This window comes from Myxine glutinosa, chromosome 4 (assembly GCF_964187855.1).
Source record: "Myxine glutinosa chromosome 4, kmMyxGlut1.1, whole genome shotgun sequence".
NCBI lineage: Eukaryota > Metazoa > Chordata > Myxini > Myxiniformes > Myxinidae > Myxine > Myxine glutinosa.
In genome coordinates, this window is record NC_136264.1 from 150245585 (window position 1) to 150262305 (window position 16721).

The 16721-nt window shown below is 46.7% G+C and overlaps 1 protein-coding gene across 1 annotated transcript in view; it reads right to left on the bottom strand.

The window, feature by feature from the left end:
* LOC137425397 (fish-egg lectin-like) overlaps positions 1-16721 on the bottom strand; it is a 68473-nt gene that overhangs the window by 35253 nt on the left and 16499 nt on the right. The window contains exon 3 of the mRNA XM_078776612.1: positions 4774-4928. Coding sequence (XP_078632738.1) covers positions 4774-4928 — 155 coding nt within the window. The remainder of the gene's footprint in view (positions 1-4773; positions 4929-16721) is intronic.

The window sequence follows — 16721 nt, forward strand, 5'->3', positions numbered from 1 at the left end:
AGATCTCAACTCAAACAAAAAACAAAACCCAAATTTTTTTTTCCTTCTCTGTTTCATTCGTTTATTCGTTTTTCTCATTTGTTCGTTCGTTCTTCGATCTCGTGTTTCACCCCCATTTCCATTTTCCATTTCCCCAGATAGTTTTCACTGCTCAATTTTAAAATGTTTAAACTTTCACCTGAAGTACTGTATTCTGTCATATATTATAACACCTTTTTGTTCTTCTTCTATAAAAGGATGCTTTCGACTTGCAAACCAAATCTATTCATTCCAAAAAAAAAATCCATCTCTTACAGTTCCTCTTTTCGACATTCCCGAAACTCTCCTAGACTCCACCCCTCCTCCAGCGTCCTCAAACGTATTTTTGACTCGAAGGTCACAAGAAACTTATTTTGCAAGAAATGTTCGTTTTCCATTAATCGTACACTTTCTAAAATCCAATCTCACCCCTCCCCTCCAAATCTCCCCCATCACCCCTCCCCTCCAAATCTACCCATTTGCCCCTCCCCTCCAAATCTTCCCCATCACCCATCTCTTTCAAACCTTCCCCCTTGCCCCTCCCCTCCAAATCTTCCCCATCACCCATCCCTTTCAAATCTTCCCCCTTGCCCCTCCCCTCCAAATCCTTCCCATCACCCATCCCTTTCAAATCTCCCCCCTTGCCCCTTCCCTCCTAAACTCCCCCCACACCCCTCCCCTCCGAGACTCTCCCTCGCCCCAACCCTCCTAGACTCCCCTCTCACCCCTCCTCAAAGCGTCCTCCCCGCTTCTTCCCTCTTCCAACTTTCACCTTCATCTCCCCCAAGCTTCTGCCTCGCTCTTCCCGCTCCCCAAATAACACCTCACTGTGCCTCACCCAATCACCATCAAACCTTTTGTCTGCCCCATCCTTCCCTTTCTCCAAGCTATTCTGAAATCTCTGACACACCTTCAACAGCTCTCCCTACCTCTTCCTCCTCTTCCACATCTTACCCTACCCTCCCCCCCCCCCCCTGTTCTGTATCCGATGCTCCCCCTTCCTCTTCATTAACGGTATGGACCTCAACCATCCGGGGCCTTCGCTCAAACTTGACTGATCTCTCCATACAGGTTGCTTCTGACAAACCAGACGTGATCTGCTTAACAGAAACTTTCCTCCTTCATGATGTCTCTGATTCCTTGGTATCTCTCCCAGGTTACTGCCTCCTCCGGTATGATAGACCTGAGCCTCGTCCTGGAGGTGGGGTTGCTATCTTTATTAAAAAAACTCTCTTCCTCACTCGCCCTGCACTGCCCTCTCTCCACCTCACCCCCAGGAATGCCTCTGGCTACGGCTTCCCCTTCGCTCCCACCTCTTGTTCATATGTGTGTTGTACCGCCCACCAAACAGTGATGACTCCATCGACATCTCGCTGTCTGATAATATGGACCAACTTCTATCGACCCATCCCAACTCTCTCTTCCTCATATGTGGTTATTTCAATTGTCACCATGCCAGTTGGCTGGGTGTGGGTACCTCTCTCACCAGCCATGGCTCCTCAACAAAGGACTTCTGCGACTCACTGGGACTGACACAATCTGTCAATTTCCCGACCCAGATCTCAGTCAACGGAGCATCTTCTTTTCTGGACTTGGTTATGACTAACTTCCCTGAAAATGTCTGCTGCTCTTCTTCTGCTCCAATCGGCTCATCTGATCATGTGCTTGTTAAAGTGGACATCTCTCTGACCATTCTCAGAGAGCCTCCTCAGCGTCGACGAGTCTGGCATTTCACTCAGGCCAACTGGCACGGTCTTCAAGCAGCCAACAATCATCTGGACTGGTCTCCCATCTCTACCGCCTCTGACATCAACTCATCCTGGGAATTCTTCCAAAGTAAATTGCTCTCTCTCATGCACAGATTTATCCCATCTCGTCTTCAGTTGTCATACCCTTCCTCCCGTCCATGGTACACGGAATCTTGTGGTGAGGCTGTTGCCCAGAAACAACTTGCCTTCGTCTCCTGGAAAGCAAATCCAACGGAAGGAAATCTCATTTCCTTTCACAAAGCCAGAAACAAGTGTGTGTCCACCCTCAGGAGAGCCAGGAAACGATATCTCTCCGTTCTCAAGACCGAACTGTCTTATCTGTCTCCCTCTTCCAAATCCTGGTGGCGTCTGGTCAAATCTGTTTCTGGTGTTTGTTCCCCCTCCATCCCCTCCCTCACCTCAAACGGCGACACAGCTGACTCCGCACGTGAAAAAGCTGAATGCCTCAACTCTGTGTTTTCCTCTAAATCTTGTGTCCCAAACCCATCCCTCTCTGTACCCACCGTACCCAGTCGTACCCAGTCGTACCCAGCTGCGCCTGGACTCTGTGTCCTTTCCTCCTGACAAGGTGGAAAAGTTTCTGTCAACCCTCGACTCTGATTCTGCAACTGGACCTGACGGCATCAGCCCACGTGTCCTAGAATCCTGTTCTTCCGCTCTTTCACTCCCTCTCTCTGTTCTCTTCACCCTCTCTTTTGCTCAAGGTCATCTGCCATCTGCTTGGAAATCAGCCAACATCACCGCTTTGCACAAAAAAGGTGCAAAAACAGATCCTAGCAAGTAGAGACCAATCAGCCTTCTCCCAATTATCAGCAAAGTCATGGAATCCATCATTGCTTCGGATATGAAATCTTTCCTCTTCTCCAATGGCTTGATCTCTGATCATCAATTTGGTTTCAGACCAGGTCACTCAACTCTGGACATGCTGCTTCTGCTTTCTCAACAATGGATGGAGGTCCTCAATGCCAAACAGGAAATTAGAGCTGTCTCCCTTGACATATCACGTGCCTTTGATACGGTCTGGCACCCTGCTCTGCTCACCAAACTCTCCTCCTTTGGTATCCATGGAAATCTCCACGCATGGCTGGCGGACTTCCTCTCTAGTCGTAGTCAACGTGTAGCCCTGAATGGGTTTCTCTCATCTCTTCTTCCTGTTCAGGCTGGAGTTCCCCAAGGCAGTGTTCTGGGCCCTGTGCTTTTTCTGGTCTTCATCAATGATTTCTCTGACTCTTTTGAAAATCCTCTCTATCTCTTTGCTGATGACTGTACTCTCTGTCGCTCCATTCCTCATCCCTCAGATCGGCAGTCTGCAGCCTCCTCACTCTCTGCAGACCTGGACAAAATCACAGACTGGGCAAACAAGTGGAACATGTCTTTCAATCCTGACAAATCTCACACTCTTACGATGTCTCTCCGAAAAGACCGACTGGACAACCCTCCCATCCACTTTCTGAATAATCCTCTCCAAGAAGTTCTGTCACTCAAGCTTTTGGCTCTCACTATCTGCCATGATCTTTCCTGGGAAAACCACATTTCAAATCTGGCCTCCAAAGCCAGTCGCCGACTGGGCATCCTCCGTCGTGCGAAGTCCTTCCTTGGCACACCTGAGCTCCTCACCACATACAAGGCTTTCATCCGCAGCTCAATGGAATACTGCTCTCCGCTCTGGGCTGGTGCTCCTGCCTCCCACCTAGCTCGTCTTCACGCTGTTGAAACCAAAGTGTTCAGAATCATTGGAATCTCCCGCGATGAAGCTAACTCCGAGGGCCTTTCACTCACTCACCGCAGGCAGGTTGGTGGTCTTTCCGTCTTCTCCCGACTCCTCTCCGGCCTTGCCCCCCCCAGCTCTCTCTGGGCTCTGTCCCCCAAATATTCCTACAGGTCGCACAAGATCTGCCTGCAATCCTCTTACGGTTAAACTGCCAAAATCAAGACTCTCTGCTCACCTTCACTCCTTCATTCCTCTTTTCTCCCGCCTCTGGAACAAACTCCCTCACTCTCTTCAATCCCACTCCTCCCTCCAGGTCTTTAAAACAGCTGTTCACCACTATCTCTGATCTTCCCCCATCCAAAACCTTGATCTTTTCTACCCCCGCTAATTTCATCCCAAATCCACTTTTTTGAAATACCAACTTCTTTCCTGGAAATCCTTGGTGTCCTTGTGTTTTATACCTCTCCCACCCCCCCCCCCCCCCACCCCCTTCCCACGCCTCCTCCCCCCCAAGCCGCCCTCTCCCTCCCACACATCTCCCGATGTCCCTGCTCTCAAATGTTGTGTTTGTGTGCTTCCCCTTCTCTTCCCATCTTGTCTACCGCTCCCTCTTTTTATATATTTTGTTTGTCTGTTTGATTTTTTTTTTGTGATAAATGTAAGCTCTTTCACGAGCCTCGATTCTGTGTACAAAAAAAAACAAAAAAAAAAACTAACCTCACAACTGATTATACATTATTTTCTATCTCATTTCAAGGTTAGTAACCTTTGTTTTGACATTTCCGGGCCTGGCCTGTCCGGGCCTGTTTCGGTTATTGTCTGTCCTTTGTCATTGAATACCGTTCGTTCGTGAACCATCGTCGTCTCCCGACTTGTTATTTTTCTTCATTCTCGGCATTTTCTTCCTTTGGGGGGAGGGTGGGTGCAATTTGAATTATTTGAGCAAAATAACCACAATGTATTATTTATGCACGTAAGCAGTCGCATGTTTTCGCTTCATATATAACCAGGGTTAATTTTCATTATTGGGAGCGATCGAGGCAGCAGTCTGTTGCCTATACACTGCCCAAATAAAGGGACGTGTCAGAAGAACGTGTTGCATGGTTGGACAAAAATTGCCCGTATTGGGGGTACTCTGTATAGTATTAATAATCATAAAGACAATAACATGATCCCCCTGGCGGCTACCACAGGGAGCGGGTGCTTCTAGTTATAATAAATAGGTAACAATGAGGGCGGGGTATGTATAAAACACGCTACTATTAGTAATATTACCGGTAGTCATGAACCAGCTCCCGTGGATATAGCGGTAAATGTTCCCTGGGTTGTCAACACCATACACAGTAGATCCATTCACACTGATTTGCTTCAGAGCTCCCATCACTGGAATCCACCTGTAGTTACACCAGCGATACACCAAGTCCCCAGTCCTACACGGCAAAAGAACATCACGTGATGTATTTGCTGCAGCATCACCATGTCATGCTATGAATGTACAGACCTGTTTTACCATCAACAAACAAACCAAACTGCATTGATCTTACCAAGCAGCCACAAACGGTATTACATATTTCTCTAGGATCTTTTTTTTTTAATACATGGTCAAAGGCTCATAATGGAGCTGACAGACACACATGGACATATATGCCGAGACAAACGCTAAACACAGCCACTGAGCTTGGGGGAAGTGCCGTCACTTCCTTGGATACTCTGGGTACCAGTGACGTCATAACAGTGGCGCCGCTTTTCGCACCCACTCAGGAATGTTTTTTTTTTTCTCAGGAGGGTTTTGCCCTCCTCCCCATGGATGCGAACTGATGGGGATTGTCCGTGCTCTATCCTTTTAAATGCAGAACGTCAAGCAAAGAAGCGGCATGTCCCATTTTTAAGTCTTTGGTATGATGTGAACCGGTCCAAACCAGATGGGTGTTTTTTAGGAGACACTGTAGCGGTTACCGCTGGATGCACACAATCGCCTTGCACCGGCCAGAACACGGCCAGACGCGCCTCTCCTGGGCATGCCCGGACTCACTGTTCCCGGGCACGCCCGAACCTCCCGGGCACGCCCGGTCTCGTCTTTCCCGGGCATGCCCGCTCTCGCCTTTCCAGGGCTCGCCCAGAGCGTCCGGGCATGCCCGCTATCGCCTTTCCAGGGCTCGCCCAGAGCGTCCGGGCATGCCCGCTATCGCCTTTCCAGGGCTCGCCCAGAGCGTCCGGGCATGCCCGCTCTCGCTTTTCCAGTGCTTGTCCAGAGCGCCCGGGCACGCCCAGCCTCGACTTGCCAGGCCGCAGCCAAACACGCCCGGGCAGGTCCAGACTCGCCTTTCCAAGGCTCGCCCTTGACACCCGGGCATGCCCGGTATAGCTTTTGCCGGGCAAACTTCCCGACATAAATGTGTATATATATTGCTGCCCGATAAACGGGCTTGTCAGAATACCTGAGCTGTTTTGTTTCAATAAAGCAACTTGGACGAATTCCGTCTTTGGTCGCGTCAATTCTTTCGACTCGCGTTGGAGCGCAGTTCCTTCAACACCATCTCCTGACTGGATGGCCGTTGGCTCTGCACAGAAACTCATCTGCTCATTGCCAGGTGTTGTTTTTGGTCCTGGAAGGGTGTCATAGTCATCCTCCCCACTAGCAAAGACAGTAAGGGGTGTCGGTTTAGTCGCAGACAACCGGACCATGCGGCAGGTACGTAGCATTGGGTTACATGTTACCAGTGGCAGATAAGACTGACCTTACAATAAAGATCTTGATAAAAAGGTGAGACATTGAAGTGATCATGAAGACCTTCGATGGCTTTGAGTCTCTCTTTGAACATGCCAAGACACTGCTCAATAAAGGAGGTTAGCTGCCCATGCAAACTAACCCATGAGCTTAATGGAAAGACTTTAGGGTGAAATGTGGAAAGATGTACAGTGTCGTGAAAAAGTAAGTACACCCCATGTAAAGTTTTGACTTTTTCAACATATTTCAACATACAGCTATTTGATCTTCATTTCAACAATATTGATTGATAAAGGTGATATAATATAACAAATATCATGAAACATTTACATTTTGTAGTCCATTGTATAATTTAAATAAACATAAATGCAAATTTCGCATGTGGAAAAAGTAAGTACACCCCTACATTTATCACTACTTCAAATACCTAAAATTAGAATCAGGTGCACCAGCTCAGGTGCAAATGATTAGAACATCCTTGGAGAGGATCTTGGAGGAACCTGTCTTATTTGAACCTCAGACATTTAGTTTGGTTTGCTCTTTGTTGTTGAAGTGTGCGGCGTCACCATGCCGAGATCAAAAGAGCTCTCTGAGGCCTTCAGAAAGAAGGTTATAGATGCCTACGAGTCTGGGAAGGGATTTGAAAAAATCGTACACAATTTGAAATCAATCATTCGACTGTCCGGAAAATTATCTACAAGTGGAGAAGATTCCAAACAACTGTCAACTTGTTCAGGCCAGGCCGACCCAGCAAGTTCAGCCCGAGAGCAGACCGCAAGATGCTGAAAGAAGTCTCTAAGATCCCCAGAATGTCATCACGGGACCTACAGGTAGCTCTTGCCACTGTTCATGTCAAAGTGCACGAGTCTACCATTAGGCTGCACAAATTTGATCTACATGGGAGGTGTGCCAGGGGGAAACCTTTGCTGTCCAGAAAGAACATCAGGGCAAGACTAAAGTTTGCCAATGAACACCTAGGCAAAGACCAGCACTTCTGGAACAATGTGCTCTGGACAGGTGATTCAAAGGTAGAGCGATTTGGCCACAGTACCAGAAGACATGTTTGGCGAAAACCAAAGACAGCATTTGACCACAAGAACCTGATATTTGACCACATTTGACCACAAGAACCTGACTACAAGATGCGCGCTGAGCTTGGAGCAAGGAAGACGTACCCTCCGAGCGCTGTGAGACCTCCCTGCATCTTTGGACCGTGCCTTATCCTGTCCCCGAGCCAAGGTGCACCTTGTGCCATCGACCTACCTGTCCATTCCTGCCATCAATCCCTGTGTGAGTCTACCTTGTCCGTTTGTCCGTGGTCTGTCTGGGCTTAAATAAGCCTGTATTTGAGTGCCCATCTTTTCTGTGTCTTTACCTCACTCTGCCTTGTAATCTACCCCTTTTCTCCACCACTGTAATTACACCCTCCTCCGGAGGTCTTGAGAACTGTACCCCCTTGCGTCGTTTCATCTTTCCCAGTCGTCGTGTCCTTTCCATCATTGATTTAGCATAGTGCGATTTGGCCAACGTTAGAATCGGGTGTAGTTTGTTAATGGTTCGAACTACGGGTTACTAAACCCGCTCGGTAACCTAAAACCGTAGCTCGAACGGCCGTCTCTTCCCTGTCTCACGACCGAGCGTTGCACTCAGGTCCCGGGAAGGCCATTCCGACTTTCTGGCCCGAATACCCTGGCGGCACTGCGGGCGGGAGGGAGCGTTGGGACGACCAGGAACGGAGAGTGGTTAGTAGAAGGAACGGCGGGTTAATCTCCGCAGGGCAACGAGGGAAGCCCTCTCCGGTTCCGTAACAATTGGACCCTGGTGTTGGGCTAGCGGCTAGGGTGCCGGCTTATGATCCTAGGATCCTGGGTTCGAATCCCGGTCGATCGCTGAATTAACGCCAGGGGGGTTGACTCAGCCTGTCATCCTTCCGAGGTCCGCTAATTGAGTACCAGTTCACTGGTAATTCCCTGTTTGTCGTTAAAGGCGGCGAAAAGGGTTGGCGTCAGGAAGGGCATCCGGCCGTAAAACATTGCTTCAAAAAGTGGACCAAAAAACAACAACAACCACGGTTCCCGAAAAAGGCCAACCCCCGCCTTGCGGGGAAAAATGGCCTCTAAAGGTGGTTATATATATTTTTAACCTGATACCAACTGTAAAGCATGGTGGTGGAAATATTATGGTTTGGGGCAGCTTTGCTGCATCAGAGCCTGGGCAGCTTACCATCATAGAATCCACTATGAATTCTTCATTGTACCAGAGGGTGCTTGAGGATAATGTGAGGCCATCTTTCGGAAAATTGAAGCTCAACCGAAGGTGGACCTTGCAACATGACAATGACCCAAAACATACCAGTAAATCCACCAAGGAATGGCTGAAAAGAAAGAAATGGAGGGTTCTGGAAGGGCCAAGTCAAAGCCTGGATCTAAATCCCATCGAGATGTTGTGGGGGGATTTGAAACGAGCTGTGCATGCAAGAAACCCCTCAAACATCGCACAGCTGAAAGAATTCTGCATGGAGGAGTGGGCAAAAATTTCTCCCAGTCGATGTCAGAGACTGGTAGACAGTTATAAGAAATGCCGACTTGAGGTTGTTTCTGCCAAAGGGGGCAATACCACCTATTAGAGCCAAGGGTGTACTTACTTTTTCCACATGCGAAATTTGCATTTATGTTTATTTAAATTATACAATGGACTACAAAATGTAAATGTTTCATGATATTTGTTATATCATATCACCTTTATCTATCAATATTGTTGAAATGAAGATCAAATAGCTGTATGTTGAAATATGTTGAAAAAGTCAAAAGTTTACATGGGGTGTACTTACTTTTTCACGTGACTGTATATTTTAACAGGTAATCAAAACATTTTTTAATGTAAAAGGATGTGAGGATGATATATCAAAAAGTATGTAAACAAGGTAGGGTTGGTCACAATAAATGATTATGTGAAACCATTCCTATATCTTTCTTTGAATCACGGTAGTTCCCTCCAGTATCCATCCCTGCATCCATTTGCAATGACAGTGTGTGTTGTATGTCGATTGCGTCCATGTATGAATTTGAACAAATAAATATTAAACACACACACACACACACGCACGCACGCACGCACGCACACGTTATGATTGTGCAAGCACACGTATGCATGTATATTGTACGTGATTGCACGCGTAATTATGCGAGATTGTGTTGTACGTGATTCTACATATTATACACACAGTACATGCACACACCGTTGTTATACATTCACACTCATGCACGGTCATGATTACACATGCACATTAATCATGATTATACACATGATTATATGCACCCATATCTAATACTAGCTGAGGTACCCGGCTTCGCCCGGGTTGAATAAGAATAATACAAATATATGATGAAAAGAACATGTATATTTTAGAGCAATATCACAGTATATTTCCTACATGACGTTTTTTCAATTTTCAATTTCTCAAAACCTCTGGGTATACAACATTTCTGGTTTTCTTACTTGGTGCCAAGACATAAAGATTGCTTGGTTTTTCCAACCCTCGAGCAGCCCACGTACAGCTGGCCATGGGCAAACACTTGTTCTGTGAAGTTCAGGCCTACAACCTTCATTGATTGCCCCTGCGCCCTGTTGATGGAAATAGCAAAACATAGCCGGATGGGGAACCGAATCCTCTTGAAGGAGAATGGAAGGTCAGGTGGAATAAGTGGTATCCTTGGAATGAATACTTTCTCTCCTCTGTATTGTCCTGAGAGGATGGTTGCCTCTAGGACATGCGGCATCATTTGCTGGATTGTCAATCGTGTTCCATTACACAGCTTTGGTGGATCAAGATTCCATAGAAGCATGATTGGTGCTCCCACCTTGAGAATCAACCTGTGTGTTGGACTCCTACGGACGTGAAAACATTTGTTTTCCTTCAAAATATATTTAAAATAAATAAAATAGTACATAAATTAACAATAAAATAGGCTAAAAAACAATTTAAAATACAATAAAAAGCACATTAAAAATATATAAATATGTACGTACAGTATACTGTACGTACGCGCAACTGCTGATTCTCATTCAAAACAGAGGCGACGTACAGTATTCCTTTACTGTGTCTGTGTTAGCCATGGATCCGAAGAAGGATACTGCTAGTGTTTCCAAGCGTAATGTGGTTACGATGGACGATAAGGGAAATCCGATTAAAAGGTATGGAAAAGGTGGAAAAGTGTCGGTGATAGCGCATAGACCTTATCGCGAATCGGAACCGCAATGCGTCATGGGATCGGAAAGGGGCAATAGCGCCGCCACAAACTACACCATCGAATTGCAGCTGGCCCGGTTTTTTAAACCATTGATATTAAAATAAAAAGTAGCCTATAACCACCGGAATTTTATGCTGATTCCGAATCTGTGTCTAAAACTTTTCTCCGATATGTAGTTCTTGAGTTATAAGCGGACATCCAGACAGACACACACACACACACACAGACACTCCTCCTTTATTTATATAGATATAACGCTCTTTCTGACCACTGACTGACCGACTGATATATTGTCGTGTCCCCGGGTTAAGACACCAAGAGGACGAATGACTAAAACGAGCTTTAACTCCGAGGCGTATATCCAACTTGGCGGTAGCAAAGGACACGGGAAGGTTTGAGGCCTTAGCTGATCGGGAACACACGCAGGTGTTATTCGATTCAGACGTAGAGATGGGACAGCGAAATCCATAATACCAGAAAAGTAAGATTCGACAAATAATGATTTAATGAAAACAAATGCAAGAGTAATACAAACGAAATACACTACATGACCAAAAGTATGCGGACGCCTCTTCTAATTGGTGGATTCGGCTGTTTCAGCCACACCCATTGCTGACAGGTACGTATATATAATCAAGCACACAGCCATGCAATCTCCATAGACAAACATTGGCAGTGGAATGGGCCGGGCCATACTGAAGAGCTCGGTGACTTTCAACGTGGCACTGTCATCGGATGCCACCTTTCCAACAAGTCAGTTTGTCAAATTTCTGCCCTGCTAGAGCTGCCCCGGTCAACTCTAACTGTTTTTATTGTGAAGTGGAATCGTCTAGGAGCAACAACAGCTCAGCCGCAAAGTGGTAGGCCGCACAAGCTCACAGAACGTGACCGCCGAGTGCTGAAGCATGTGGTGCGTAAAACTCATCTGTCCTTGGTTGCAACACTCACTACTGAGTTCCAAACTGCCTCTGGAAGCAATGTCAGCACAACAACTGTTCATTGGAAGCTTCATGAAATGGGTTTCCATGGCTGAGCAGCCGCACACAAGCCGATGATCACCATGCGCAATGCCAAGCGTCGGCTGGAGTGGTGTAAAGCTCACCACCATTGGACTCTGGAGCAGTGGAAACATGTTCTCTTGAGTAATGAATCACGCTTCACTATCTGGAAGTCCAAAGGACTAAGCTGGGTTTGGCGGATGCCAGGAGAACATTACCTGCCCAAATGCATAGTGCCAACTGTAAAGTTTGGTGGAGGAGGAATAATGGTCTGGTGCTGTTTTTCATGGTTCAGGCTAGGCCCCTTAGTTCCAGTGAAGGGAAACCTTAATGCTCCAGCATACAATGACATTCTAGACGATTGTCTGCTTCCAACTTTGTGGCAACAGTTTGGGGAAGGCCCTTTCCTGTTTCAGCCTGACAATGCATACAGAAATTTCATGACATACAGAAATGGTTTGTCGAGATCGGTGTGGAAGAACTTGACTGGGCTGCACAGAGCCCTGACCTCAACCCCATCGAACACCTTTGGGATGAATTGGAACGCCGACTGTTAGCCAGGCCTAATCGCCCAGCATCAGTGCCCGACCGCACTAAAGCTCTTTTGGCTGAATGGAAGCAAATCCTTGCAGCAATGTTCCAACATCTAGTGGAAAGCCTTCCCAGAATAGTGGAGGCTGTTCTGGCAGTAAAGGGGGGGACCAACTCTTAGTCAGGTTCACTATGTTTTTTCGTTCAAAATCATGGTAGATTATCAAACCTATACATTTTTGGAAACGTTATTACATGGAAAATCTGAAAATCAATGTTTACATTTGCCAATTCCGACCAATTCGACCAATCGACCAATTCCATTCGACCAATTCGACCATTTGACCAATCGCTTCGATCGACCATTCGACCAATTCGATTCGATTCATCGAATTCGATTCGATCGACCATTCGACCAATTCGATTTGCCAATCAATTTGACCGACCTTTGCTTGTGTGGAACGGACTGCGAAAACGATGCGGACTATATTGTCGGATACGACACACAGGACAGTGATGACGAACTCTAAATAGCATATTCTGTAATCGTGTATGTTTGATGCCATTGACTGCCTGTGTATATTTTGTCATTGACTGCCTGTGTAGATGTGAAGTTATACTGACTGCATGTGTATATATGATTTTGCTGACTGCCTGTGTATGTTTGGTGATATGAATTATTGTGACACTGTTATTAACTGTTATGTATTAACTGTATTAACAATGTTATTAACTGCCTGTACAAAATGATAACATGTATTTGATTATGCAACTTATCGTGAATATAGACAGTATTTTGCAATTCAAAACCTTTGATTCGTGTCTTACCAATCCCCATAGCACTAATTTGATACTTTCATTGGATTCCTTGTCCCTGAAAATATAGGTTTAGTATATTTTAAAAAGTTTTTAGGGTAATTAGAGGCAGAAATAGAACAAAATATGTATTTTACAGTGGCCATTTTGAAAATCCAAAATGGCCGCCATACAGGTATCTCTCCAAATGTAAACATTGATTTTTAGTTTCCTTATGTTATAACCTTTCCAAAAATGTATAGGTTTGCTAATCTACCATGATTTTGAACGAAATATAATTTATTGACATAGTGAACCTGACTATCTATATTAATGCCCATGATTTTGGAATGAGATGTTCAATGTTTGGGTGTCCACATACTTTTGGTCATGCAGTGTAAATGGTGAGGTAAAACTAAATTCTAATTGAGGGACCCTCCACACGGACACATAGACACGACAAGTGAAGACAAATAAAAGAAAATGTGTTTGTGTGGTGCGTTGGCCGGTACTCAGCCTGGTGTCCCCAAACGGCCCTCGAAGGCCTGGTGGTCGTCGAACGGGAGTCATCGCACAGGAAGCGCACAAGATGGCGTGCAGTCGCGCCCGCAGCATCCACCGACCCGTGGAGCGGTGGCCAAAATTCTTCCTCCTCCGATCGTCACGATCCACCGGGCTCCAAACACTCGCCTTGCCAGTGCGCACCGCTCAAAGTGCAGTGGCCTTCGCCGAAGGCGCAGGGAGAGCGATATAAAACGCGACCTTCCACTATCAAATCCAGGATCAGAAGATGAGCTCGATCTCGATGGCATAACTGCATCTTTTTCCTACACTCGAATCTTCGACGATGACGTGACACTCCAACCAATCCCCGCGCCCCACCACTTCAGTCCATGGCCACGACCAATCATCATCTTCAGGGCGAGGCCTCACGACGCCCAATGACGAAGGTAGAGGCGTGGCCTTCCTGTCACAAGTGGTGGGGGGGGGGGGGGATGGGGGGGAGGGTCGTAGTCTAATCTCCGTTAGGGGATGTTCGGATGACGTTGAAGGCCGTGAGTCAGGGCTTACGTGCCGATCGGCAAATGTGCTGGGTGTTGGTTAGTCCCGGCGGCATTGTGAGCTAATGAGTCCATTTACAGTGCAAAGGCGGCCCTTTGTGATGCAACAACAACGAAGGGAAAAAAAATCACATGGCAATTACACACTGGGGTTTATCCTTAAGCCCTACCTAATTAGCCTCGCTCCATCCCTCATTGTTATTAGCATAGCTCCATCCCTTAAGCCCTACCTACATTGAGGTGAGTTCTTCTTCTTTGTGACACTCGGAACATTCTAAACATACATGATCCCATCTCGACTAAGATATTTTATTTCATCCCTACCCCAAAAACTTATCAATATTAATGTTCGGTCCCTTCCAGGTGCCGAAAGCTGAAATTTGGCATGCTGACGGACCTTGAAGCCGGTACACCGGGGAAGATCACTGAACCATTGGAAAGTGTCCGTAAATGAAAATTTACATGAAAACAGGAAACGCATATGTTTAAAAAAAACTGCAGTGGTAATAGTCCTGAAGAACTCCTTCACAACTGGCAACGTGTAGTACATGCCCTGTCACGATGTAGTCGTCAAGCTTGCAGATGATTTCTACTGCAGTGGTAACAGTCCTGAAGAGCCCCTTCACAACTGGAAACGTGTACTACATGCCTTTTCCCACACATATCTGCCCTAAAGATTCATCTGTCCAAAGACAACTATTCTGGGATGAATTTGGTCTCAGGGCACCTTTCAAGCTAGCCCACACGTATGACCACCACTCTCTTTACCTGCTTTCCACCAGAAAAGGTTTCAGGCATGAAATCATTCATCAGAGCCTACAAGATGCTTACGAGAGTCCTTCCACAATGCGCTTTGTACACAACCCCCTTGGACGCTGTCACTGCTGGGTGTGAGTCCAGTGAAAGGATCAAGTGGACAGATGACCTCAACACTAGCTTCCAAATGGAGCAATCTGCTCTTGCAACCACTGAAATCATTACCCTCTCACTACCAGACAATCAACTCTGGGTTGTCACAGACAGTGCTGTTAAGAAGCATGGCATCACCTCCACCCTGCATGTGACCCGTAGCAACAAACTAAAACTTGCTGGGTTTTTTCATTGCCACACTGCGTGGTCGCCAAATCACATGGTTGCCCTGTGAAATTGAAGCTCTCTCCATCGTGGCTTCTATCAAGCACTTCAGCCCATATATTGTTCAGTCTCACAGATCATTATTGTGTACTCAGACAGAAAACCTTGTGTACTCACAGACAGAAAACCTTGTGTACTCACGGCCAGAAAACCTTGTGTACTCACAGAGTGTAAACCTTGTGTACTCACCGGCCAAACATTATGTACTCACTGACAGCAAACCTTGTGTACTCACAGACAGGAACCTTGTGTACTGACAGACAGAAAATCTTGTGCACAGGCCTCTGAGAAACTATGCATTGAAGAGTTGTCTGCCAGTCCACATGCCACTACCTTCTTTTCCACAGTCAGTCGCCACCATGCCTCTGTCAGACAACTGGCTGGAACTGTAAATATCCCATCAGACATTGCAAGACGCAATGCGCCTGAATGTGAAGATCCCACATGCCGAGTCAGTTCCTTCGTACACCAGAATACAGATTCCACTGCTCCACCTATATCGCTCCGTTTCTACTCCTGCTCTATCTTTATCGCTCCATCTCAATTGCTACTCTGTTGTACCTTTCCATCTCAAACCTGCTCTGCCTTTATCGCTCCATCTCAATTGCTGCCCTGCCTGTACCTCCTCTATTTCATTGCACCTCTTCCTGTAGCTCTCGATCTCACTGCAGCTCTTCCTGTAGCTCTTGATTTCACTGCAGCTCTTCCTGTACCTCTATATCTCACTGCAGCTCCTCCAGTACCTCTCCATCTCAAATGCAACTCTTCCTGTGCCTCTCCATTTCAACTGCAGCTCTTTCTGTGTCTATCCATTTCAATTGCAGCTCTTCCTGTACCTCTATATCTCACTGCAGCGCCTCCTGTACCCCCATCTCAACTGCAGCTCTTCCTGTACCTCTCCATCTCAACTGCAGCTCTTCTGTACCTCTGCATCTCAACTGCAGCTGTTCCTGTACCTCTCCATCTCAACTGCAGGTCTTGCTGTACCTCTCCATCTCAACTGCAGCTCTTCCTGTACCTCTCCATCTCAACTGCAGCTCTTCCTGTACCTCTCCATCTCAACTGCAGCTCTTCCTGTACCTCTTCATCTCAACTGCAGCTCTTCTGTACCTCTCCATCTCAACTTGAGCTCTTGCTGTACCTCTCCATCTCAACTGCAGCTCTTCCTGTACCTCTCCATCTCAACTGCAGCTCTTTCTGTACCTCTCCATCTCAACTGCAGCTCTTCCTGTACCTCTCCATCTCAACTGCAGCTGTTCCTGTACCTCTCCATCTCAACTGTAGCTCTTTCTGCACCTCTCCATCTCAATTGCAGCTCTTCTGTACCTCTCAGCCTCACCTGCAGCTCTTCTGTACCTCTCCATCTCAATTGCAGCTCTTCTGTACCTCTCCATCTCAACTGCAGCTCTACCTGTGCCTCTCCATCTCAACTGCAGCTCTTCCTGTACATCTCCATCGCAACTGCAGCTCTTCCTGTACCTCTCCATCTTAACTGCAGCTCTACTGTACCTCTCCATCTCAACTGCAGCTCTTCCTGTACCTCTCCATCTCAACTGCAGCTCTTCCTGTACCTCTCCATCTCAACTGCAGCTCTTCCTGTACCTCTCCATCTCAACTGCAGCTCTTCCTGTACCTCTCCATCTCAACTGTAGCTCTTTCTGTACCTCTCCATCTCAATTGCAGCTCTTCTGTACCCCCATCTCAACTGCAGCTCTTCCTGTACCTC